The following is a 26,555-nucleotide window of genomic DNA, read 5'->3' on the forward strand; positions in this document are numbered from 1 at the left end:
CTACTGAGTAACATTATGAGTTGGATCACCCTGTGATATCAGTTTTTATCTTTGATCTTCAGTGTGGTTTGAATCTAACCCTCAATGGGTTGATGTCTTTGGTTTCCATTGACCGTTGTTACATCATTTTGTTCTCAACAAATTATAGAATGAACATCAGTCAAGATTTTCAACTTGAATAGGTTGCTCATCAAGATCTGATGTGTGATTGAAGTCTTCCCTTCATTTTTTGAGCAGTTGTACAACATAACATAATTTTTTATGTCCACATCATGATCATCAGGAAAATGTTTTCATATATAAATTAATTATAGCTCCCTGACCCACTGTCTTTCCCAGAGTTCAGTCTTTGAGCTAAATGACTGTCAGAGGCTTTAAAGGAGGAGTTTGTTGAGGGACCCCAGCCACACTTTTGATGCATTGGCCAGTGACACATTTGATTGTAGTTAGTGACTTAAAATAAAACTAATAATACCACGAAGTAGAATTCACCAAATCTGAAAATCTTACTTAAAGAAAAATGTAATAATATTCAAGCTGATAATCCGATGTGAATTAAGTATTGATACTGTTCCTGATGACTTGATTCTATGAGTTGAATTATTGTCAATTAACAGATTGTTTCTTCTCTAATTGTATATACTGATAGTGTTGTCTGTGACAAAGCTCCTCTAATGACTTTTATATAAAGTTGAAAGTGTTATTGGAAATATGCAAGTTAACACAGGGTCAACAGTACAACGAAAGGTCAGGAAGGACAAGAAGCTAGGTAGAAAATGCTGACTGTAAAAAAAAGTCAGACACAATACAATACTAAAAGGACATGCATTCAAAGGTGCAGTGTGACATTCGATGCATATGTAGTGACAAGTTTAACCAGGAGCTAAACTATGGCTGTCTGATAATCAAAGTACAGTATAAGTAAAGTATGAGCACGAGAGGATAACACTGATGTAAAAAAAGTATCTTATATTTGAACTTTACAGTAGTATTCTGCTAAATGCACTTATTTACATTACAAACAGTAATCTCTTTTGTAGTCTTCTCGGCAAGAAACGGATACAAAATAATTGCAATGGCAGTGCTACGGAAGATGACAACAAACGGTATTTTATAAACGATAGAATAAAAAAAAACGTGTAACTCCTGTGTTTTATTGTGAAAGGTTTAACCGGACGTCGGGCTGTGTATGTGTCAGTTTGCCGCCAGCTTGCCATCGGTGTCCTGGCGGTGTCCACAGTGGAAACCCAGGTAAACGCTCTGCCTCCTCCATCAGCACATCTCACCCACTGGTGCTGGACCGCGCTGATTCGACCTCAGTGCTGTGTGCGTGTGAGACCTCTTCACTCTCAGTCCTTAGCTTCCTGTTTCCTCTCGCACATTTCTCAAAGTTTACTTCCAGTGTTAGCCGATGGGGGCTAGCCAGCAGCTAGCGTAGCGGTTAGCACAGGATTAGCCCTGCTAACAATAGCGAACCAGTTCCACGGCTAATAACAGTGGCTTCAGCCGCCGGGCTCTTTGCTGTCCGCGCTGTGTCTGAGTGGATACACTGACACCGCAAGTGGTTGCGTTCGTTGGTTGAGGGGGACAAATGCAGAAGTGCGTGCTGTGCGTTTAGCCCCAGAGCTAACACGACCCGAGTCGAAGGAACGTCATACCAGACTCCATTAACAGCTTGGAACAGTTAAGATTACCTTGTTCGTCTGCAAAACCACTTTGCTGCTATCATTTTAGTACATGGACATTGAACTGTAAGACGAGACATGCTTGGATTCGGCTCACGTAGCATACTTGAGTTTCTGTGAATTTTCCCACTTTGTGAAGTTCTACAGACGCAGCCAGCGGTGGTAGTACCGGGGCTTCCGAACGCTGGATGTTAAGTAACACGGCCCGGTGTGTGTCTCTGCTCAGTGGGACACATGTCAGGAGACAGCTGCCTCTTGTTCTCTAAAGGACACGGAGGGAGAAAAACGAGGGAACCACACGTAGTAATGCAGCGAACTGCGCGTTCTGCGCACCCGTCTGCACCATGTGGGTCAGTAAGCTATGCAGCGAACTAACGAGGTTCGCTCGAATATCAGACGACTAATCGCATCTGTTCAGAATCCATTCCGACAACTTCTCTTGACTGGAACTGTGGTCTCACACTCATCTATTCTTCAGTAGGCTGCTGTCATCCAGCGTCGATATATAAACAGTGTTCCTTTAGGTTAGCTTGACGTTGATTAGCCTGCAAGATGAGTTAGACTGTCCCCGGCTGTTGCTACTCACCTGTCGTGTGTGCCAGTCCACCGGCTCAACAACATGTAGCTCAGCGCTCTTCAACCAGTTGGAGTAATTGTGCATGAATGTTAGTGTGAGGCTAAAGCTAACCTGTTGTCGTGGAGAGGGAAGGCCCCAGACAGCTGACAGGGTGAGGTAGTGGGGATCGTTTGGATTGTGTGTTGTTACCGCGCATTGTGTAACTACAGTCAGAGGGTCACTCACATAGTTGAAGTGTGTGTGAATGGACACGAGTAGACTTGCTCTGTGCTGCGCTGACATGCTTCACTCCGGCAGCATGTTCAGGGCTGCTGCCGCTCTCCACACGTGGCTGACTTTCGCTGTCTGCTGATGAATTGGTGTTCTTGCTTATCTAGTGGATGGCCAGGCTGAGATTTTCTTCCAATTCTGGTTTTCTGTGAATGTGCAGGTTGTGATCAAGACAAATGGAGACAACAGGAGTTTGTGACATTGATTTGGCGTCCAGGAGAATAGTGGGAGGCAGTGATTCTCCTACAGACCTGGACAGCTCTTGTCAGGTAAACACTATCACTAAGTATTGTAAGGTGTGATGTTCTGTTTTTTTTGTCCTACTACAACTGTGTTACTGTCAGCCTTCCGGTTTTAATGTCTCCCAAGTGTCTTGTAAATAACAAGAGATTAGCTGGAACAGTGTTTTACGAATAGCAGGATTACAATTTTTGTGCCAATAACAAAGTGATACTTTTTCCCCAAATCCTTTTGGCTGAACCACAGCATCAGGAGCAGCACTACAAACATAACTGTCTACGTCTGCCTCACTGAAGACGTTTTCAGACATGACCTCTGGAGGAACATAGAGGGAGATTCTCTGCTCAGACGCGTTCACAAGAGCATCAACATCGGCTTCTGCTGACTTGATACTGGGGGGGGGGGGGGGGGGGGGCAGGCAGATAAAGTCCACAGAAACGTCAAAGGCTCTCACTTGGACATTTGCTTTCACACCTACAGTCCCTGCAGAGAAAAGTTCAGTGCATGTCTGAAAGCAGCTTGAGAGACTGTAAAGGAGTCCTCCGTGGTCAGCTGTTTTGCGTTGGACTTTTCTCACTGGCTGTTGCTCTGTCAAAAATGATTTTATATCAGCAGTCAGTATTATGCCTAAGGAGAGCAACTACTTTCTGTTGGACACAGTGAATGTCTGAGCTCTAGTGACAGGTGTTTGCAGAGTTCTTCCTGCCTGCTGACATCTTGATGCCTGTCACATTAACACCTACAGCAGACAGAAATCAGAAAACCTGTCAACAATCTGAATGTCTTTAATTGATCTTTTAGGATCCATAGCGACAATACATTTTTGAAATATTGTGCAGCCCTAAAAATGTCAGGAACATAAACATCTTAGTGCTCTGTGGCGTCACCTCACAGACAGATGGAGCCAGTCGTCCATGCATGGATATTCACCTGTTTGAAGCCTCAAATGTTGGAAAACTGAGGGAGGGTAAGAACTTATACCTGGTGTGTGTGTGTGTGTGTGTGTGTGTGTTTTAACAGGAAGAGGTTGCAGGGTTTGATTTGGGGTTGTGCTGTGCTGAGGAGGAGAGAGGGGAAACTCCAGGCAGAGAGGATAGTCCCAGTGATCTGGGGGAGGCTGAGCTTGATCCCGGAGGAGACCCCAAGAGTGGAGAGGACAAGGCCTTTGGTACGAACACTCCCCTCATTACATGCTGTATGTGTAATGGCAAATTTTTTTAATGTCTTTGATGTCCAAGTCATATCCCTGTTAAATGTATTGTAAATGTATCGTGTACCTGTCATTACCCAAACAGACAAAGCCCACACTGTATGTGAAAAGTGTTGCACAGAAGAGATGGGTCCAGTTATACTGGATAGGCAGGGCTCTGTGTCTTTCTGTGTCTTTCTGTAAACACATCCTATGTACTGACTGTGTATATCAGCAGCTTTAGTTTTCCAAGACAAAGATTAAAACGTCATTCCAAAATAATTTATGTACATTCAATGAAGACATCATTTTCTTTATTCAGCAACTCATATCTTAATCAGTTCAACATTGCTTATACAGTAGTTGTCTGATATCCTCCGTCTTTGTTCTATTTGAGTCATAAATACGTGACCAGAAACTACCTTTTGTCCACGATAATGCTTCGGTTTCAGGTTTTCCAAATTACTTATCTTTTACAGTCCTTTGTCAGTGCTGTTTCCACTGACATTACGTTGCTTTTTACAAAGCTTGTCAGGATATTTGATTATTATAGTTTAGCTCAATATTGGCTTTGCAAGGTTTTTTGTCGAATGTGGAGCATTTCAATATAGTTATCCACAAAAGACAGCAGTATGTCTTACACCATTGTGTGAGCTTTGACGTCATACTAGGGGTGGGCGATATATCCAATATACTCGGATGTATTGCCGCTTGCTCCACGTGCGATGTATGAAATGACTATATCGCGAGCATCGAGCATAAATTGTCACGTGATTGTTTCAAGCCGTCATCATGAAATTCTCTCTGAGTTTCCATTCTCTGGCTCTCTCTCTTCTCCCCCCTCACAGCAGACTGCTCACTCCCCCGCCCATCCAGAAAACTCTCCTGCCTGCATGCAGATTTTAGTATCAGGAGTAGGGAGAGACTCAGAGAGCATTGAGAGAGAGAAAGAAAGAGACGAGCACCAGCGAGTAGACGAGTGTTCAGAGACGGTTATTGACAGTTTGTTTAAATTCTTTTTGAACCCTGGACCGAACAAATCAGTTAACAAATGATGAATGTGAGAGTAAACGTCCCCACTCACTCCGCTGCACAGTGAGGCACCTGAAGTGAGTTTGTTGAAGAACAGTAGAAACAACATTCACGGACCATCGGAAATGCTAACACCCGCTAGCTTCACCACTTCCTGTGGACTTTTATGAATTAGACATTTGTACAGTGATTTAGAGGAGATTTCAAAATATCAAGAGATATATATCATGTATTGCAATATAGCCTAACAATATTGCGATACTTCTTTTGGGCCATATCGCCCAACCCTACGTCATACTGTTTTTGGTGTAGACATAACATCTGAGCCAGACAGGGATGTTGGTTTCTTCTTAAGACAATACTGTAGATTGACGGAAATGTTAGAGGCATCATTGTCCATTAATACAATTAGCAAAGTGATTCTGTATTGCTGACTACAAGACAGACACCTGTCCACCTAGTCATATATGACAGTATCACCACTTTAGCCTCAGGTTGTAGATTCTTAGGTTGTTGTATTCTCATTGAAAATCTACTTGAAATAATTCTCCTGAATGTTTTCTGTTGTGGTTTATGTTCCAGGGAAGGAGGTCACTCTGTTGATGCAGGCTCTGAATTCTCTGGCCACTCCTGAAGAGAAACTGGCTGCTTTGTGCAAGAAATATGCCGACCTGGTGAGCATCTGATTTAAAAAAAAAAAAAAACATGAAGCTGATCATCTTCTCTGCATTTGGATGCATAATTGCTCAAAATACTGCAAACGAAGAACAGTCATGTTGAAAAGTTCCGGGATTTTCAACAAAAGTTAATGCACCAATGTCAAAGTGTTACTGATATTACTGTTAGCAATGCTTAACATCTGCCACTGGTAGTCGAGGCTGATTTGGTTTTGCTTCTTCTGGAAAAGGGTCATGTACTATGAAGGTGACCAATCAGGGAAGCGTATGTCCTGACCGATGAGCTAAAACACAACTCTGTAGATTTTAACTCAAAATCGGGCCAGCAACATTCAAAAGTTTGTTTTAGGGGCTGGAAAACTCACAAGTAGTGCGGATGCCAGATGTAAAGAAAAGTGATTTCTTAAAACTGAAAAGTATTTGTATTTCTGCAGGTTCAGACTGCAGTCAACTGTTATTTTTTGATAATAAGAATATATAAAAAAAAATAGAAAAAGGCAGTAAGTCAGAAATGATTTCACAACTGGTCTATGACAGGATGTCAACTACATATCTTTTATGTTGTTCACCTGGACACAGTCCAGACAAATACTAGGTTGTTACCTCGTCTTGTGAAAACACAACGCAAACCTTGTCCAGATGTCTACTTTTTCATCAAGTCAGTTTCATTAAGATTTGTTTTGGAGCATGGGAAGGATATCAGGCTTTAATTGTTACCCCTTTTGTAATTGCAACATGTACAATCTAAAGACTGGAATTTCCCAAATTAATGTTGCGTGGATGTAATTTTCTGTGTGTGTGTTCAGCTGGAGGAGAGCCGTTGCATGCAGAAGCGACTGAAAGCTCTGCAGAAGAAGCAGTCTCAGATTGTGAAGGAGAAGATCCACCTGCAAGGGGAGCACAGCAAGGCCATCCTGGCCCGCAGCAAGCTGGAGAGTTTGTGCAGGGAGCTGCAGAGACACAACAAAACTCTGAAGGTACAACTCAACCCATAGCAACCACACTCCTCTGTGTCATTCCTATGTTTTCATCTTGTCTCGACAAACAGCATTATCGCTTGAGCATCAGGAAGTTGAACATATCTTTATTCAAACTGCATTCAAATAGTAGTTTACTGTCAATATAATGGATAAAACACAGTGTTTGTTTCAATGAAAAGGATACTATTTTATTTCTTGGCACTGTCAACTCTCTTGGACAAATTAGCCCTCGGATTTTGATAATTATTTTTTTTAATTTACCCCTGTGTTTCACTCTTCTCCCCTCAACGTCCACATGTGTCATCTGATAGGAGGAGAATGCTCAGCGGTCCAGGGAGTACGAGGAGCAGCGGAAGGAGGCCATGCTACACTTCCAGATGACCTTGAGCGACATTGAGGTGCAGATGGAGCAGCACAGCTCCCACAACACCAAGCTGAGGCAGGAGAACATGGAGCTGGCAGAGAAGCTGAAAAAGCTCATCGAGCAGTATGAGCTCAGAGAGGAGGTAAGATGTCACAAAAGAGCTTTTCCTTACACTGTTGCACAACTGTAGTCTGTTGCCATTGTGGCTATGGCATCAAGTACAAACCTCTGCAGTCATACTTCATCATTTGAGGTATCAACAAATGTCTCATTGTGGTATCGATAACTGGCATATGTGTAGAGTATCACCCCTGTGACAGAACAACCCTAACTAAACAGGTAGGATACATTTGTCAGTTCAGAATTCAGGTTTAAATCAACTGGTAGAAAATATTTGGAGTCACTGTTCATTAAAAATGTACAGCAGTTTAAAAACATTCAGGATAATGATTCTTTTATCGCATGTTGCATAGTCTAATGGAGATGTGATTGTGTCCTTCTTGCAGCATATAGACAAGGTGTTCAAGCACAAGGAGCTGCAGCAGCAGCTGATGGACGCCAAGCTGCAGACAATCACAGAGATGATGAAGGAAGTGGAAGAGAAGCAGCAGAGAGAGCGGGACTTTGTAAGTACTGTGTTCATTATATCAGCTGTAATGAGCACAATAAATTCATGTTTGTACTCAAACAGGGTTCCTGCGGCTCCTTAAAAAGTTTTGCATCGATATCAGCAAAATCTTAAATTGACCATAAATAAAGTCTTAAATTTACAGGCAGAGCTTTTAAGGCTAATGGGAAAATTTGAACGCACAGTGTCCTACCATTAAAAACTTTAGTCCAGAGACTCCGACAGTTTTATGTTTCTAATCGCAAAACACTTGATGGGTGTTGATTTCTAATAAACAAACAATAATAGCATAATAGTAACAATAACAAGAATGGTAATAACAATGATAATTGTAAATGAGCAGGATATTAACTACAAAAAGAACATAACATATACATGTGTGTGTATATAAACACTTATTTAATGTGTATAAAGTACGTTTTGCTTGCAATGTCACTATAATGGCGATTTGTCCTGCAAAAGAATAAAATAACACAAACAATATGACTGTTGTAGTATTATTTTTTATTAATATTGTTGTATACGCAACATAAATGCTTAATCTAACTAGTTATATCAAACAGCACTAAAACAAAAAGTTCACTCAATTTTATTATTCTGATATCTTACTAAGATTATAAATATGTTTAAATAAATTATCTTCTATCAAAGAAGGTGTTTCAAACTTTTTTGAAACACCTTCTTCAATTTGACTTTTAAAAATGGTGCAAGAAGCCTGTCCAAGTGTGTGTGCAGCCTGTGAGAGCATTACAACTAAATGTGCTGTTATGTTTCAGCTGCTGAAGGATGCCACTGAGTCCAGACGCAAGTGTGAGTTAATGAAGGAGCAGGAAACACAACTCAAACAACAGGTGAGCATGCACACACACACACACACACACACACACACACACACACACACACACACACACACACACACACAGAGACACAGTCACGGCATCAACACTGTATTTCTCTGGTAACATAAACGCTTGGTGTCCGGGGGTTGTGATTGGTCCATGTACTTTCCAGGCAAAATATAGAGATTGTGACATTTAATGACGTTCGCACTTTGTCTACTCTAATAGCATAGATCCAGGCTATGTTTACAAACCAACAAAATGCTGTCGGGCAGATGCCCACTACTGCTCGTGTTACGTTTGTGCACATCAGTTCTCACAGTTCTCGTCTTGTCCCTCTTAGCTCTCCTTGTACATGGACAAGTTCGAGGAGTTTCAGAGCACTCTGGCTAAAAGCAATGAGGTCTTCACCACTTTTAGACAAGAGATGGAAAAGGTAAGAATTGATAACCTGTTAGTGACAGACTGACTTCCTGTTGTTTGCCTTCATCAGTCATGAATAAGTGTGTTTTAATCTCCAGATGACAAAGAAGATCAAGAAACTGGAGAAGGAGACGACCCAGTGGAAGACCAAATGGGAGAGTAACAACCAGGCCCTGCTGCAGATGGCTGAGGAGGTGACTTTTAAACACACTGTCTTTTCTTTCAGAGGGCGATGTGTAAAGCGGAATCAGTGTCCATGTTTGTGGGTGTTAAATACTGATGTGAGATCAAGGAATGCATAGTCAAGCTTAGCACAGAGACTGGAATCAAACAGCCAGTGTTCCTTCCCTGGACTTCTCATCTAACTGTGGTTTACCAAATAGCTGCTAAACTGTTTACAGTGTTTAGTACATTTTAGCATGATAGCAGGCTACTAGTCACTTCTCTTTGTTCATTCAGATCACGCAGGTTTGTGGTCCCGGGGTTGTGATTGGATTGGAGGGTGAATGGTTTGGGATCATTAGAGCCCTGGTTGCAACCAGAGTTAAGTGTAATGTTAAGTAGACATGTGTGTTGATGTTTATGTCACCTCTTAGCAAGGCAACTATTTCAGTGCAGAGCTCAGGCACTGAGATGAGGCACCGAAATCTGCGTTGTGATTCGGTCCGGTTGCTACAGGCTGTGTGGGGACCAGTGCCTGGTTGGAACACTAGATATCAGCACCTGATCCTTGTGGTCAGTGTTAATATTGTGTTTGTGGCCACAAATAAATCAGGGGGTGAGAAACTGAGAAGTATAAAAATGCTTTGGTTCATTGTGAAAATGTAGCAGATCAAAGCAAGTCAGTTGAGTAGGTGGTCGCTCATACGCGGCCCGGGAAACAGCCACGTGTCGCAGACCACCTCTGAATGTGGACTGATTAAGTTTGATTTCAAATGTGTCCTCTATGTGGCTTGGCTGTGTTCAGACCTGAACTTGCGATCAGATCATTCCAGACAGACGTTAGTGTAGCTGAGACTGATGGACTGAATGGTAAAACCTCTCTCCTTCGGTATGTGTGGTCATGGTGGTTAACAAAGCTCGGGGATGTGGGCAGATGTTTCGCCAGAGTTTTTATGAGTCTTTTATTACAGTTTGTCTTTTTTCTCTCGAAAAGGGGATTCTGTTTGATTTCATTAAATTCCGTGTGTCCTTTCATATGAAACAATTTGACAGGATAATTGTTAGGTCAAGGTAAACTTTCTTATCCCAGAGGGGCAGTTTGTGTTACAGCCAGCAGAGAATAAAAGAAAGTAACACAAGAATAAACACAATGCAGTTGTTACTCAAAGTGCTTTACAGTACAGTTTGCCATTCACCCATTCATACAGTGCATCTATTAGCAGCACTCTTTTTGTTCTATGAGGGGCAATTCAGGGTTCAGCATCTTGCCCAAGGACACTTTGGCATGCAGATGGGGAAGCCTAGGATGGAACTGCTGACCTTCTGGTTGGAGGACGACCGCTCTACCCCTCATCCACAGCCGCCCACAATAACAATCCACTTACTTTTTTCATAGCTCTAGATTCTCATGCACAAGACCAAGAGATGTGGTTCTGATTTAACAATTTCTCATTCTATACTTTCCTCCAAACGCCCTGTCCAGTGTGAGAAAAATGACGCTAATGAAACTTTGTGTTTTGCTGTAGAAAACTCTGCGTGACGGCCACTTCAAGGCCCTGCAGGGGAAGCTGGAGCTGCTGGAGAGGCTGTGCCGAGCTCTGCAGAAGGAGAGGAACGATCTGAACAATCGGCTCAGCCTCCTGCAGGAGCAGGAAGACAAAGGGACCACAGCACCTACTGAAGACCAGCGACAGGAGCCTTCAGAGGAGGAGCAGGGGGAGGAGGAAGGGGATAAGGAGGAAGGGGATAAGGAGGAAGGGGATAAGGAGGAAGATGATAAGGAAGAAGGGGATAAGGAGGAAGATGAAAAGGAGGAAGGGGATAAGGAGGAAGAGAATGTGGAGGTGGGCTCGACACAGGGCGTCAGACAGGAGGCAGAGGGCATTCACCAAGATCCCAGTCTACCTGGACTTGACTCCTCTCCGGCTGCTACTGACAAAACCACTACTGCTACAACAAGCAGCCCTCCTGCAGACACACATAACTGAGCAAACCTACATGGTGTGTGTGAGTATAGATGAGAAGGTGCGATAGTAGGGCTCCACACGCCTCCAGCCTAGTTCCAGAACTAGCCAGACAAACCATCTTCAATGGAGATATAGATTTCCTGTTTTTTAAGTCTACACTTGCCTCTGCAGGTTTCTACACAGAAACTGAGCCTATATCTTTTTGTGTAATCGTTTAAGAAGAATAAAGTGACTATCAAAGATTCTATTGTAAGAGTTAGCCCACGTTTAGGTTGGTTGTAATAATTGGCTTTGTGGAGAGCACTTTGTACTCCATTTTCTACCATACGTGTATTTTCATAAGAAATTTCCATGCAGTCTAACTGAAGCAGTTCAAAGTCTTTAATTTCGTTCGTCAAACGGTCCATCCCTGTGGTGTCACGTCTCATCGGAAGTTCTCCAGTGATTCAGTCAGAATCACATGCTTTTCTTCACAGGTTAGTGTGTTAATGAAGCTCACAGTGAGAATGTGATCTGAGGAGGACGTAGTGTAGAGCAAGTACAAAGACTGAGTTGGCTTCTTTTTTTGTGTGTGTGTGGATAAGTTGGTCTTTTGGAGCCAAAAGTATCTTAGCAAAATGAATCTGTAAATCCATATAAAATGGCTACCTTGACCCACCTGTTTGTTAATAACTAGTTAGCAAGCTCCCATCACCACCAGGACCATCACGTTTCTGTTTAATAATGAAGTCTGAAAGCAAAATTCTGAAGTGTACAAGTGGAACAAGCTGCACAGTGTCGCTCTGACCTACACACCCTGTCATTATACCAGGCTAATGTTGCTGATGATTAGAAGGTTCTGCACATATCTCTTAGAGGAAAGTGATTTCATTGAACTCTGTTGTTGGTGTGAGAAGAGATAAGTGGAAACAGCTGACGATTACTAAAGGTAAATGACAGTATGTCACCAGAGTCTCAGGATAGTTAATGTAACTTGACTGGGCAGCTTCCAGTCAAAATCCTTATGAGTCATTTGTATCACATCCCTTTTTGTTGCTAGTTGTGGTTGGGGTTTTTCCCAGCAACAACACAATGTGGTTTGCTCAGTATGAGAATAAAGTCATAGAATAACTCCAATAACAGTGTAAAATGTTAGGATCAGATGTGATGCATTAGATAACAATGCACCATATATATTTCTGTTGTTTAAGCAAAAACCAAGAAAATGTTGATTTCTTCAGTTTTCCTCATTAAACTCCTCCTGTCGCCAAAGGGCTTCATTTTTTTTACAGAGGCATCAACAAGTTGAGAACGCCCTGCTAGACAAAACATTTGAACAGGTCGTCCAGTTTTGTTTGAATTTAAATGAGAAGTAATGGCTCAGGCCATCGTATCAACTAGACTCACTTAAACCCATGTTTCTCACTAGATTTAAATCAGCATCTCCACAATCCCCCTTCTTTTGAAATGAGCCCTGATTTCGATATGATCCATCATGCAGGGTGCGCAGAGAAGAGCTGAGTCGGGAGTGAAACGGCTTCATCCACTGGCTAATAACTTCCTGTAAATGTGTGAAAACTTAAATTGTGTTGATACATCAGAATAGAGGGCCTTAGCAACTTTGAAGCCTGAAAGTGGAAGAAAACCAAATGATTTGGTTCGAATACAAAAATTTTGTGATTCATTTTAACTAACAGAAGCTGCCAATACTGTGTGAGTGGAGTCCTGACGTGTAGGAAATGGGTCATTGGCAGGATGTATGATCTCTGTGGTTTTGAAACAAAAAGAATTCACACTTCATTCTATTCTCCTTCGCTCAGTTTGGGTCTACACTGCCTCATTGCAGCTGGTGTTCCAGCTCTGATAACTTAAAAAACATCATTCCCGATGCACAGCGTATCGCTCGGCCCTAAGAAAAGTTGAATTACTTATTTGGAATCCCAGTTTGTATAAATCAGTAAATAAGAGAAACTAAAAAGTGCAACGATTTGTCACTTGTCTTTTCTGAAATCTGCATCAGTCTGAGTAATGTCAGTGAGTCAGGTAGGGTTGTTTCAAACAGTTTTCCTTTAATATGTACTTGAACAGTTGGCCTGTTAACATGTCAACGAAATGTTCTTGAAGACGTTGCCTTGCCGTGCAGCTGACTTTCTTACTGAAGTTCTCCTCATGCATTTACCTTCACATTGTGTGGAGATGTGAACTCAAAGGTGTGCGTACTCCTCTGGTATTAAGTGGTGGACAGTTGTCATCACACCCCTGAGCAGCATGTTTCCTCTTTGCCCAGACTGACACTCAGGTAATGTCAGAATCTACCTCTGTAGAAATTGTGAAAGAAGAGGCACGAGTCACCACAGCTTCAGAAGGCTTTATTTTTACTGAAAAAGCCCACACCCTCTCTTTGATTGTACAATGTTCTTATATTCCTGTCTTTCTTTTCAATAAACATTTTGTAGAATTTGCACTTGATCTTTACAATGGATTTATTTCCTCTAACTAATGAGTCATTTTCTCAGAGGAGAGGAGTGAAGATTGTTCTGCCTCAGTCAAATTGGAGCCGAGGAGAACTGTAAATTTGACATTAATGAGAAACTTAGTTTTAAAAAGTTACAAAAGTATTCTTGTGATTTCAGGTTCAGGACACAGGGTGATTTATCATGTAACAAGAGAAGAGGAAAGAAAGGTGCACTTGTCAAGTCCCACACCTTTCACTTGAGTCACCCACTGAGCAATGTATGATCCTAGAGGAGAAAAACAACAGGGAATGTTCACAAGACAGTGATGTGTGCGCTAAATGCAAGGAAAATAACAGCCAACAATACTCAGGTGAAACACTAAGGTATGAAACTAAGAAAAGCTGCTAAACACTCAGAGTTCAAAGGGATGTAAGTCAGGTACTCTTCTGTTGTGCAACTTCTACTACATATTTATATCCAGGGAGTCTGTTTAGTGGTTTCCTAGATATTCATGAGTCCAAATGTAAAATGACACATTTCTTTGCATGAGCCCTCCTGACATGAACAGATTAACAGCTCTCAATGACTGGCACATGTTTTATGATCAAAGCACCGTCACCACAAAAATCCCCAGACACAGCGATGGTACAGAAATGGTCGAGTGTCGGCCTGGTCTGAGTGCTTACATGCTTCCGAGTACCTGAGCCATGGTGCACAGTAAAGAAGGCAGACTGAATCCATCTGTCTGTTAACAAGTCCACAATGTCTCTGACTCCACACTGTCCATTCCTGTGGAGAGCAGATGTTTTAATGTTGCACTTGAGTGAAGTAGAGAAGAGAGCATTAGGTGGGGCCGGGTTTTGGAGGAGGGGTCGTGCCGCGAGAGAGAGATGTGGTGCAGCACTGGGTTATGATCCCTGAGCCTCCAGCTCTGATGCAGGGGTGTTGTCTGGTTCCTCATCATTGTAGATGTTCTCTGCCTGGAAAATGGAAATATAAAATCACTTTTGAGTGGTCATCAAGACTAGAAAAGCTCTATATAATTACAGGCCATTAACAACATGAATAATCTGGCTCAGTTATGGTTCTGCAACAACACTTGGTGGATGAGTTTCGGTCCAAACAATCCTATCACACTTTTAATGTTTCTCAAGCTGCAGACAAAAACAAGTCGAAAGTTCTAACTAGTCCAATTCATTCAGACCCAGCTGCTGATTGATGAATTCAGTGTAATGTACTAAAAAGCTATCATGAATGAAACTAAACACTTCACATTGAAAGTCTTGCAGCCTCCTGGCTCCTCCTCATTGTATTTGTCCTCTGCCTGGGCAAGCTTTTTTAGGTGAAAACATGTGTTGGGGACGAAATCTCATAATGAGACAATGTGTGTGAGGCTTATGTGAGAGCAGCTGCACTCACCATCTGCCAGACTTGCATGATGTTGTCCTCAGACACAGAGCAGATAACCCAGGGTTCATTGGGGTTCCAGGAGAAGTCTGAGATCTTGGCGGTGTGGCCTCCGTGGATGAACTGGTGGAAGAAAGATGGAAAAGACAGGCGTGTTAATAACTAGAGGTGAAGTGGTGAACTGGAGAGTGTCACCACAGACATGTTCAAACTCCACTAACATGAAAGCTCAGCGCTTTGAAACAAACTAATAACATCTGTGGAGCCATTCAATTTTGAATGTGTTAATTCAGTGATGTGACGTTCTATTACTGTGCAGCAGCAGCCTGAAAAACCTGATCAACACATAATCACATTGCCTGCACAATTTGTTGTGTAAGAGAACACTGTAAGAACAAGGACCTGATGATGAGTGAGATGTGAAGGGAGTTTCAATGAAATCCCAGCTATTGCTTGTTTAGACATCACTTACCAGCAGTTCTGGTGGCCCATCCTCTGCATCTTCTGCCGACTGCTCCTCCCCAATTTTACTAGAGAAACAACAGACATTAACTCCACAATCAACTCTTAGTGCCAATGCCAATACACATACACACACACACACACACACACACACACACACACACACACACACACGTGTGGATATAAAGCGTTCAGAGGTTTTTACCTGAGATCCCAGACGTTGAGACGCCGGTCGGTGCCACTGGAGGCCAAGATGGTCTCATTGTGAGGAGACCATTGTACCTTATGAGTGGGACAGTCAAATGACAGCAGGTTAACATAATGCTCAGCAGCAAATAGCTCCCTATACTAAGGGGGGAAAAACACAACAATAACAATGGTGTTAATTTTGTCAGCTATTTAAAAATTTCATATAAAGTGTTTTTATCTCAAACTCACACTAAAAAAGAAAGAAAAACTTGACCAACAATCTGGAAAGATGCAGTAACATTCACAAAAGCAATGAAACTTAACATTTAAATTGTTGGTCGTGATGAGGAAAAAGACCCTTCCACTGAAATCACATTAAGGATACGGTACTAAAGCAGACTGAACACAAATGTCTCAATACACCTGCTAGATGAAGGTATTTACTCTCTGAGAGCCTTGTTTCATTTTCTATTTAGTCAAATTAGATTCAAAAATGACAATGATGTCATAGTGCTTTGGTTTTACTTCGGCATTGCTTCTAAGGGTAAATGATAAGAGCTATTTATGAAGACAAGTTTTTTTCCTTTTTCCCGTATTTTGTTCAAGAAACTGTACCTAATGCAAGTCATATGGCTCGTTCAGACTTAACATTATGATACTTATTTTGTCTCTACGTGGGAGATTTGTTCAAGAAACAACAGTCCCCTAAAACCCACAGCACTCGCTGTTAAGACAGGCAGCTACAGTAAAAGCTGCCGTTGGCAAGGTTTGCGGGAGCTCTCTTCAGTCAATGACCACTGAGCAGTTTACACGCTTTCTGGTGATTATGTTTTCTGCCATAAAGAAATCAAATTTCATTGTGGATTATAAAATATGCTGCATAGCTATGTGTAATGAGTATATGATCGTGTCATTATTTAATTTTTTTATGTAAATATTAGCACAAGACACTTAACCCTTAGCCTCTTAGCTAAACGTGTATCTAAGCCAATCAGCCAAGTGTTGCATTAGAGCAGCCTCAATAACACTCATGTTTTGGGTCCAAGCACTATCATGGACAGATTTATATTATGACTGGCTGGCCCCAGGTCATTGGTTATATCAGACCCTGCCTGAGACAGGAACAATGGTTCACGTTTTAGAATGGTCATCACCAGCGGCGGCTGGTCAATAGAGGGGGCTAGGGCGCCGCCCTCCCTTGTGGGGGGGAGTGTTTTGTTTTCATAGTGTTTGTTAATAGCACTGTGTATGTTTCAGGAATGTGTTCCTAGTAAACACTAGTAACCAGACTCAGTCTGTAGTCTAATGACGGACACTGTACTTACTGCCTGAACACAAGGGCAACAACTATTAATCATTTACATTATTTATCAAACGGCTGTTATTATTATTTTGATTTCGTTTTCAAAGTTTTGTTTTTTAAGTTCATTTGTGCAGTAGGCTTAAGCAGTAAACTGTTAGCTATGTGTTTTTGTATGAAAATGACTGACATGTTTATTACTGTTTATTGATTCAATAATCACCTACTGTTTCACAAAGAACTGGTATCCTGCAGTTTGTGTTAAATCGTAGTGGGATGATTACTGAAAACTGAGTATGGCTCGGCACAGCCCCACCAAGAATATTTTCACCAGCAGCCACTGGTCATCACCCAAAACAAGCAGCTAAGCCAGTGCTGAGTGTGTCCTGAAGAGTGGGGTGTTTTTACAGCCACCATAGACATCAGTATCCCAGAATCTACATGACACATACAATATGCAAAGACTTCTAAAAAAAAAAAAAGAAAAAAAAAAAGCGTTTTTTCAAATTTAACAAAATTGTGTAATTGTTTGTAATACATACAGTGTAGAGGATAAATGAGACAATATAACTTAAATTGTGTTTTCAATAAAAGCAGTTGAGGTTACCTGGAAGATTTCATCTTTGTGTGACTCAAAGGAGTGTAGCTTTAGCTTCAGGTTTCTTAGATCCCACAGGGCAACAGTCTAAAAAAACAAAGGAAAATTTGTCTTACATATTCCTTAATTTGTATTCTAAGGTATTGTTGTTATTGTCAGCCTGAACCTGACACAGTCCAGATGTGCTTTTGCTTTGTCTGTACCTTATCAGCAGAACCAGTGGCAAGAATGAACTCGCTGTAGGGGTTGAAGCTCAGACAGTTGACTTCAGCAGTGTGAGCATCTACCGCGTGGCTGGCTTTGGATGTGTTATTGGACCGAGTGTCCCATCTGGTGGAGGATGAAGAAGGGTGAGGAGGAGGCAAGGGCATAACTCACATACACTCGCCAAGCACTTTAATTGTACACCTGCTTATTCATATAGTTATCCAGTGAGAAACTGATCTCCAGAGATGTTCATACACAACAATCTCTAGAGTTTTTACTCAACATGGAGCCAAAAACAACTCCAGTGAGCAGCAGTTTTGGGCTGATGAGAAGTCAGAGAAGAATGGTCAGCCTGGTTGGAGCTGACAGAAAGGCTAAGGTAACTGAGATAGCCATTCACACACTTTGCGGTGGATGTTTCTAAAAGCACTGCAGGTTCCTCTCCTGTCAACCAACAGAAATGTGAGGCCGCAGTGACACAGACTCCCCAACACTGGACAGTTGAAGACTACTGTAGCCTGGTCTGATGAATGTGGATTTCTACTGAGGCTGTAGATGATAGAGTCATAATCTGACTGATGAAGGTAGAGTAATTGTGTGGGAAATGTTTTATATCAATCAATCAATCAGTTTATCTGACCAAATGATGTCACGTCAACACGCAGCAGAATCTCAGAAGAAAGTTTCCTGCATCTTGTGGATATTGATCCATGTGACAAGAAACTTAAAGTTGTTTTGAGAGCAAAGGGAGGAACGCCCTAATAAAAAATATATAAAGGAGACTATTTGTATGAACCACTTACATCATGAGCTTCTGGTCGTCGGCCACTGAGCCAAACAGGGATTCATGGAGCAAATGCCAGGACACATCTTCCACCACTGCTGTGTGGCCTGTGAAGATGGTTTTGGCATCCACAACCTTCCCTTCCTTTGGACCAGAACCGATGTCCCATAGACAGATGGTCTGGTGGGGAATGAAAGGGAGGGCACATTGTTATACACAGTTTATATTTTGTACATCCTCTTGCTTGGATTGATCTGTTATAATCAGGTAAATGCACAATTTATCCTCACAACCCATTTTCAAAAAAGTGCTGTGCTGTGCTGTGCATACAATGTTCAGGTGGAATAATGTAGGCCCTGATCAGACCTGGTATTACAATCTGTCCAGAGAGATCCCATCACAACTGGACTTGGTCAATTAGATGTGTTCACACCTGGTAAAAAAAATTGTGTTCTGAATGTGTCTCCTGTCACCACTTGTGATCGGATCTCACTTCCCTTCTCTATACGCAAATAAATACACATTTGTTAATTCCGTGCTCTGCTTTGTGAAAGCTGACACCCACCTAAAGGCCTGCAACTTTTGATTTGATTTAGCTATTTATATCAGTTTCGCCTAAAATGGTTTAAACCCAGAATCGATGCTTGTGACAATATGTTTAATAATCAATTAATCAATTAAGCCATTTTTAAAGTTCCTGATTTTCAAAAGAGCGCATGTGATGATTTTCTCTGTCTCACAAAACAAAACTTAAAGAGACATCATCTTGGGCTCAGGGGAACTATAACTGCTCACGTTCCAACCTACTCTGGATAACTCTGGTTATCCTGGTATTTTTCTTGTTCTCTTCACTTACATGGTCATCAGAGGCACTGAGAAGGTTGCCGCTGAGGTTGGGATTCCAAGAAAGACCATACCCTTCTTTCTGGTGACCTTTCAGCCTCATGTCAGGATTACATTCCCCGCTGGGATCTGAAATGCAGAACTACATTGAGCCTTCACCTAATGATATGCAATTCGCTGAAACATTCTGAGGCACATAGTCATAAGTTCATAATCACAGCAGAGATCCAACCTGGCTTAGGCGGGTGCTTTGTGTAGTCAAAGACCAAAACATCACATGTGGGAGTCTTGGTGGCGATGATGAAGGGATTCTGGGGCATGTAGCGGGCTCGGTTCACCTCTCCCTCGTGGTTGATTTTGATCTCGATCTCTATTTTCCCACTCACTGAACCAAATCCACCAAACTCTGGCAAAAGAACAGAATAAAACTGTAATACATCCATTGTAAGAAATGGTAAATGTACTGCATTTATAAAGCTGTTGTTCTAGTCTTATTGACTGCTCAAATCACTTTCCACTTCAAGTCATGTTCACTCATTTACTTTTCCATCACACTATATACACACTCTGACAGAATAGCCATCAAGTGCAATCAAGTAATAACGACGCATGCTAGTGTTAGCATGCATTATCATTATTTTTAAATCCCTATGGAGAAAATACTGTTCACACTTTGAAGGGTTTGGAGTGTGGTTCTGAAAAATGTCCGTTTCTAGGGTTGTAAAACCTGAACAGTTGGCCCTACCCCTCCATCCAGACAAGAATCAAGACATCCCTCCCCCACGTGTTGATACGCAAAACAGAAGGGAAGGACTAAGGGGTAGGGAGAAGGGGTGAAATGGGATTGACTGACTGCTCATTTAGTCTTTTACCTTTTCCTTTAGGGATGTTGCAATATGATGATGATGATGAAGATATATAGATTACTGGCTGATGAGAACTGTGGTTATTGCTGCAACAATATCAGCCAATAGCTCTGTGATGACACAGAGCCTTGGCAGAGAAGGCACACACTCCAGTTCTGAAAGTTGATTTCTGCCTCTCAGCCTTTCACTATATCTGTCTGCCAACATTTTACTCAACAACGTTGCTTGTGATCCAAACCTACAACCAAATCCCCTGATAAGGGAGACAATGCAGGCAATCGATACATGCCCTGCTAACTAAGCAGCGCATTAACATAGGACCAGTGCAGACTACAAACTTCGATATGACTGTCTGAATTAATTTCTGATATGACAGGGAATTATGAGAAGGGTACTGATCACATTATGAGCTGCGGCAGACACTGTCCATTTCACCAAATCATTTCATCAAAGCCCAAAACAAATTGCACTTTTACTGTTTGTTTGTCAATACGTAGATATTCTATCATTTATATGCATCTTTAAAAAATAAACAAAAACGATGATATGATAATGATATTTGAACATATGATTGTAAAGTTTGGTATCCCTAGACAAGACTCTTTTTCGCTATTTACAGATGTGCCACTATTACCATTACATGACAAAAAAAGCGGAGCTGCGGCAATGGAGAGTGACCTAAACTACTTTTGAGGGGGTAAAAAGTAGAGTATATAGTATAGTTTTATAGACATAAAAGTTGCAGAAGTGAACCAAAATTTTGGTTTTGATACTAATACCAAGTCATGAGTTTCAATAGGGATATTTGTCTTTAATACAAAATAAAGAGAGTCGCTCTATCTGAGCCATTGGCTTTCTGTCGTAAAAGAAAAAGGGTCAGAAAAATTAAGGGACAAATTTGTCATAGTTGTATTTGTTTGTGAGGCCACCAGTAGTGTGCAGGCTAATCCTGGGTTTGAGCTTCCTCACCATGAAATGCTAGTATTACAGTTTGATTTATGCTCATTATTTCCATGCTTATCTGTAAAGTTTTCTTGTTTGTTTGTATTCATGCATGTAGGTTATATATAATTATAGATTATTTTAAAGATCAAGATCATAACTTGTCATCTTTAATGACGTAACCATAAGCGGTTCTGCAGCCACTGTGTGCCAGGCATCATTCATAAAGTACTGATACCAATAAAATTAGGTATTGTATCTTTTTAACAAGTGATCCCTTTCTAGTATCGGTATACCGTGCAACACTAAAAGTGATGCCGTTTAAAACTAAAAGGTATTTGTGTGGATGGAGCCGACTTCTTTGCCTTCTTTGTTCTGATATGGATGCTGACTAGGTGTATTTATGATCAAGAATTTGGTATTTACCTTCAAATTGTTGTGGCCACATTAACAAACTTATACATACAAATGGCACCACACCAAAGGAACAGAGTCTTCAGCACACAGCTGGGCACCAATCAACATACCTGCTGGAAGAGAGAATATCACAATATCAGTATACAGACTAAATTCAATATTCAATGAGTGTGGACTCATGAATTAATTCCTTCACTTTATATACAATGGTCGCCTTCAATATTTTAGAAATTGGACATGTTATTGTGGGCACAATTAACAAAACCACTGAATGATTTCAATGTTTTTTTTGCCCCTTTCCCTCAGCGTGTTACAGCTGAATAAATGGGCAGATTGTTTCTCTCTCACTGCAGTTGAATTGAATCCTCTAAACCCACAACTCTAAACACATTCCTCCAAAGTTACTTTAAAAAAATCTGACCCTAATTAATATTACTTTACTGAATATGATCACTCTATCATTATCATCAGGATATTAACCTCAGTCCTTTAAGCTAGCCGTAATCAAAACCCTTCTCAAAAAACCCAGCCTGGACCTGGAGGTTTTAGCCTGACTCTAGGAAAGTCATGTATATGAAGATTTCAGTCTGGGTTTAGAGCTCATCACAGCACAGACACAGCCTTGGCAAAAGTCACTGATGATCTTCTAATAGCTTCAGATCAAGGGTTTGTGTCTGTCCTTGTCCTGTTAGATCTTAGTGCAGCATTCAACACCATTGATCATCAAATTCTATTACAGAGACTAGAACAGTTATTTGGCATTAAAGGAACCGCCCTAAACTGGTTTAAATCCTATTTTTCAGATTGATTCCAATTTGTGCAAATTAATGATGAGTCATCTGTGCGCACCAAAGTTAATCACGGTGTTCCTCAGGGTTCTGTGCTCGGCCCAATACTATTGTCATTATATATTCTTCCACTAGGAAACATTATCAGGACACACTTAGTAAATGTCCTCTGATATGCGGATGACACCCAGTTATACTTATCAATAAAACCAGAACAGTGTAATCAATTAACAAAACTTCAAGTATGTCTCAAGAACATAAAAAACCTGGCTGACCCAGAATGTTCTCTTATTAAACTCAGATAAAGCCCTAAACACCTTAGAGAGGACATTGCCCTGGCTTCCAATGAAGCAGTCAGGTATTTGGGATTCATCTCTGATCCTGATTTGTCCTTTGATTCTCAATTAAAAAAAGGACCTCCTTCTTTCACTTTCTTGTCCTGTCTCAAAAAGATGCAGAAAAACTAGTCCACGCCAAGCACCCTGCAGCTTGTCCTAAATGCTGCAGCACATGTCCTGACAAGAACCAGGAAAAGAGATCACATTTCTCTTTTATCAGCTTCAATGGCTACACTGGCTTCCAGTTCAATCAACAATAGAATTTAAAATTCTCCTCCTCACCTACAAGGCAACTTAATAATATGGCACCATCTTACCTTAAAGAGCTCATAGTACCATATCACCCCACTATAGCACTGCGCTCCCAGAATTCAGACTTACTTGTTGTCCCTAAAGTCTCTAAAAGTAGAGTAGGAGCGAGAGCTTTCAGCTATCAAGCTGCTCTCCTGTGGAATCATCTCCCAGTTTGAGTTTGGGAGGCAGACACCCTCTCTATGTTAAAGAGTAGGTTTAAAACCTTCCTTTATGATAAAGCTTATAGTTAGAGCTGGTCGAAGCCTATCTTAGACCTGCTCTTAGTTGTGTGTCAGCTCGAGGAGAAGAAATGAAGCTGGATCAGAGAAACATCTGGATGTGACATCAGTAAGTCTTGCTCTCAAACTGGAAAGTCGCACAGGATAACTTATGTAGCAATGAAGAATATAAAATAAACATCTTGAAACGGAGGGTGGGCACTGAACAGCTATGACTCTTTCTGTGACAAATAAATATTACATCATCCACTTGTGAGAATGCCATGTCTACAGCTATTCCCCTGTTCTTATATAGACATTCATCACAGAGCAATCAAGCATTAGAATGTATGTGAAAAGTATTCCAGTGCCGGATGACTCCTGGTGTATTTACCTCCTTTCTCGCTGTCATAGTGTGAGGCATCAAGCTGGGCATCATCATTTGGCACTTGGACGCTGGCAATCACAAGGTGGTTCTGCTCATCTGATGTATGGGTCCCTAAAACCAGCCTGTGGACAGCGTAGTCCTTGCCTTCTGGCCTGCAGAGATCCACATAAGAGAAAAAGGTTAATCTGTACTCAGCAGCAAATAGCTTTGCTGTCTAATTTAACTTTAACATAATATAACCTAATCTAACCCATGGGAGAGTTTGTGTCTGTTTGTCTTTATTAATGATAATAATAATAATTAGTGTCAGCCTTAGTGGGAAGCAGGAACTAACTGCTGTGACAGATAATCCATTGTATTGTCTCCATGACACACTGCAAAGAGAGTGGATTTGTTTTATATAAACACTCATTTAGCTCTAATGTCACATTTACCTTCCATTAACAATACCACTGTAGAACAGCTCACTTCTGTGTGACTGCTGAACACTGCTGCACTACCCTGGGCATATACTGCAACCGTACACTATCATTTGTTATAATTGCACTCAAATGTATGCTATTTTTTTTATACATATTTATTTTTATTCAATGCTATTTTTGATGTTGTTGGACACAGGCACATACTGGAATGGCCATGGTTTGTCTCCAAGACTCCTGTGCAGGAGCTGGGTTCAGCCCATAGACTGTATATAAAGAGGTTCAGCCACATCTGTAGGTCACTGCCAATAAAAAGCACTTTGAAGACAGCAGTCAGTAGTGTTGTTTAGATTTAAGTGTTTAATGTTTTAAAGGTTCAGTGTGTAGAATTGTGTGATATCTAGATATATTGCATGTTGCAGCTGAACACCTCACCTCACCCTCTCTTTCAAACATGAAAAAGAACCTGTGGTAGCTTCAGTTGTCATAAAAACTCAAAAGGTGTTTAGTTTGTCCAGTCTGGACTAATGTAAAAAACATGTGGGCCACCGTAGAGAGGGTCCCCTCCATGTAAATATAAAGTATTTAAATATAAAGGACATTTTCTGGGGTAAAAAAAACTACAATTCATACAATTTAGATGAAATGAACTAGTGAAAACATCATGAGGATTATTCTACATTACATTTCTGCCAATAGATCCTTTTCACCTAAATCTTACACAGTGGACCTTTAAGACGAGTACCATGTAGATAATGGAAATACCTGCGGACATCTGGGAGCCACTGGACAGTGAGGCTGGGCCACTCGAGTGCATGAGTCATCACCAGGTCGTACAAGAAAGGCGTGTTTTTCTTCCAGATCTTGTACTCTTCATTGATGACCCTTTCTTCCACTGCATCATCATACACTAACAACAAACAACAAGACCACGTCTTTGGGTTAAACGTGTAACTGGATATAACAGAAGCTACTGTGCATTCACTCTTAGTTGGGTGTGCAGTACATGTGCATCAGGAAGTTACGGCACAGTGAGGCAGTATGTGTAACTGTGATCCTCTCAGGAAGAGACGACAAGGCTGATGTGCGTCAAACCAAACTCCGTTTAAAAACGCACTAGTTTTCATAGCAACATGCTGCGACGTTACATGAACACAGAGAAAGGAGTGATAAGCCATCGCAGCTGGCTGGTGTTGTTTCTCTTCCTGGGTACAGAAGAGTGTATCACTCTGCGGTGTGATTAGGTGCAGGAGGTTCTGGCTGCGTAACAACCACACAACAATGTCTGAAGTTGAAAGAAGTTTAGTTTGATGGATTGGACATCTGGAAACATCCCGAAGTCCAACAACCAGTGTCCGACATGCCATTCTCTAGCAAGTTTAAAACCAAGAGCCACACAAAGGCAGACTAAGACCAGAGAGCCTACTGACAGCACTTAGCATGTCATGCTAGCACCCATGCCTGGGCTAAAGCAACACACGAGGAACACAGCCACCGCTTTGGAAGCTCAGTGGTTCGGGTGACCTACCTTCTTTATCCGCCATGTTCCAAGTCTGTGTCACGACGCTGGACAGCAAAGGAGCCGGGTGAAGGTTGGTTCAGGTGAATGCAGCTGATGCTCTTCCTGGCAGTGCTTGGCTTGGTCCCTGTTCAACTACAGTCCTTCCTTTTCACCGCCGAATCACTCTGCGCACACTGCGCATGCGCCAGTGCGCGCACACCTAATGGGACAAAACTGCGCGCGTAACCAACGAAACCAACTCTCCGAACACACACACACACACACACACACACACACACACACACACACACACACACAGTGAGTCTCACTCTGACAGTATCAGAGCATGTATATACAGTCTATGATCAGAACTGTCCGGTGTATAATTTCAAATTAAAAGCCCTCTTAATGATCATATTTTCAGTGTTTTTCCTCTATTTTCTAATTAACCTGGTTCCACTTACTTATTTCACTACAGAATGACAGATCATCGAATCAGGGTATCACTCTTACAATATCACAACCCTCCGATGTATAATTTCAAAGTAAAACCCCTTACAATTCCTAATGGCGTTTCAGAATACTTTTACAAAAGGCCCAATTTTCATTATCCCTCAATCTCATATATGTTTGACCTGAAATCACTGGAAATCAAAATAAACCATATAAAGGCAAATAAATACATGCATAAATAAATACACAAACACATGTACATTTATAAAAACTACCTGAATTGTAAAATATACAAACAGTGAAAATCGATGGGTTACTAAATGCAATGCACCTTTGCATGATCAACTATGGAAGCTCCAATGACACCATGTCTGTCCTTGACAGACAGGTCGGCCAGTGTGAGAGGACCGCCCACTCATATTATCACAGTCAGCCAGCCCCTTTAAACTGTTCCCCAGATTAGTATTACTTTAGAGTTAGGTAGTGTGTCATAGCATCATCTGATGTGCCCAGCTTGCATGCTAGCTAAACATAGTCACACATCACTGGCTAACCCTCAGATATGTTCACAATGTGTGGCCTAGCAGAGAAAATATTGTAAAAGAGACTGACAGTGGCTGTGGCTAACAATCACGACCTGTGTTTATCAACAGACCCCCCTGTGGCCACAATA

The 26,555-nt window shown here is 41.4% G+C and overlaps 2 protein-coding genes across 12 annotated transcripts; one reads left to right on the top strand and one right to left on the bottom strand.

Moving 5' to 3' along the window:
• The first annotated feature begins 1,113 nt into the window (after positions 1-1,113).
• Positions 1,114-13,476, top strand: LOC109624982 (gamma-taxilin-like). Of its 10 annotated transcripts, none has more exons than XM_069524966.1 (11): positions 1,114-1,251; positions 2,693-2,801; positions 3,793-3,967; positions 5,576-5,667; positions 6,477-6,647; positions 6,962-7,156; positions 7,521-7,640; positions 8,419-8,493; positions 8,825-8,917; positions 9,003-9,098; positions 10,593-13,476. In XM_069524966.1, the coding sequence occupies exons 2-11, from the start codon at positions 2,709-2,711 to the stop codon at positions 11,052-11,054; spliced, it is 1,572 nt and encodes a 523-aa protein (XP_069381067.1). In that variant the 5' UTR covers positions 1,114-1,251; positions 2,693-2,708; the 3' UTR covers positions 11,055-13,476. The 10 variants fall into 10 exon arrangements, with proteins under 10 accessions (XP_069381067.1, XP_019935505.2, XP_069381172.1 ...); XM_020079946.2 differs by having other exon boundaries at positions 3,793-3,940; XM_069525071.1 differs by having other exon boundaries at positions 1,192-1,324.
• On the bottom strand, positions 13,367-25,638 carry rbb4l (retinoblastoma binding protein 4, like). Of its 2 annotated transcripts, none has more exons than XM_020079956.2 (12): positions 25,457-25,638; positions 24,694-24,838; positions 23,516-23,661; positions 19,491-19,664; positions 19,272-19,387; positions 18,435-18,595; positions 17,628-17,754; positions 17,434-17,511; positions 15,543-15,619; positions 15,348-15,405; positions 14,888-14,998; positions 13,367-14,448 (listed from the first exon to the last, which is right to left on the bottom strand). In XM_020079956.2, the coding sequence occupies exons 1-12, from the start codon at positions 25,470-25,472 to the stop codon at positions 14,377-14,379; spliced, it is 1,281 nt and encodes a 426-aa protein (XP_019935515.1). In that variant the 5' UTR covers positions 25,473-25,638; the 3' UTR covers positions 13,367-14,376. The 2 variants fall into 2 exon arrangements, with proteins under 2 accessions (XP_019935515.1, XP_019935514.1); XM_020079955.2 differs by having other exon boundaries at positions 19,491-19,667; positions 25,457-25,627.
• Between the last annotated feature and the right edge of the window lie 917 nt (positions 25,639-26,555).

The sequence above is a fragment of the Paralichthys olivaceus genome, chromosome 1, assembly GCF_024713975.1.
Source record: "Paralichthys olivaceus isolate ysfri-2021 chromosome 1, ASM2471397v2, whole genome shotgun sequence".
NCBI lineage: Eukaryota > Metazoa > Chordata > Actinopteri > Pleuronectiformes > Paralichthyidae > Paralichthys > Paralichthys olivaceus.

Bases quoted from the DNA above. Each gene is read 5' to 3' on its own strand.
- rbb4l (XM_020079955.2), bottom strand. The intron at 17,755-18,434 runs GTAAGTGGTTCA...ATCCTCCACCAG, and splicing joins GACGACCAGAAGCTCATGAT to ATGGGACACTCGGTCCAATA. The intron at 14,999-15,347 runs GTAAGTGATGTC...TTCTTCCACCAG, and splicing joins ATGGGCCACCAGAACTGCTG to TTCATCCACGGAGGCCACAC.
- LOC109624982 (XM_069524966.1), top strand. From the start codon at position 2,709: ATGGAGACAACAGGAGTTTGTGACATTGATTTGGCGTCCAGGAGAATA. The intron at 7,157-7,520 runs GTAAGATGTCAC...TCCTTCTTGCAG, and splicing joins AGTATGAGCTCAGAGAGGAG to CATATAGACAAGGTGTTCAA. The intron at 7,641-8,418 runs GTAAGTACTGTG...GTTATGTTTCAG, and splicing joins AGCAGAGAGAGCGGGACTTT to CTGCTGAAGGATGCCACTGA.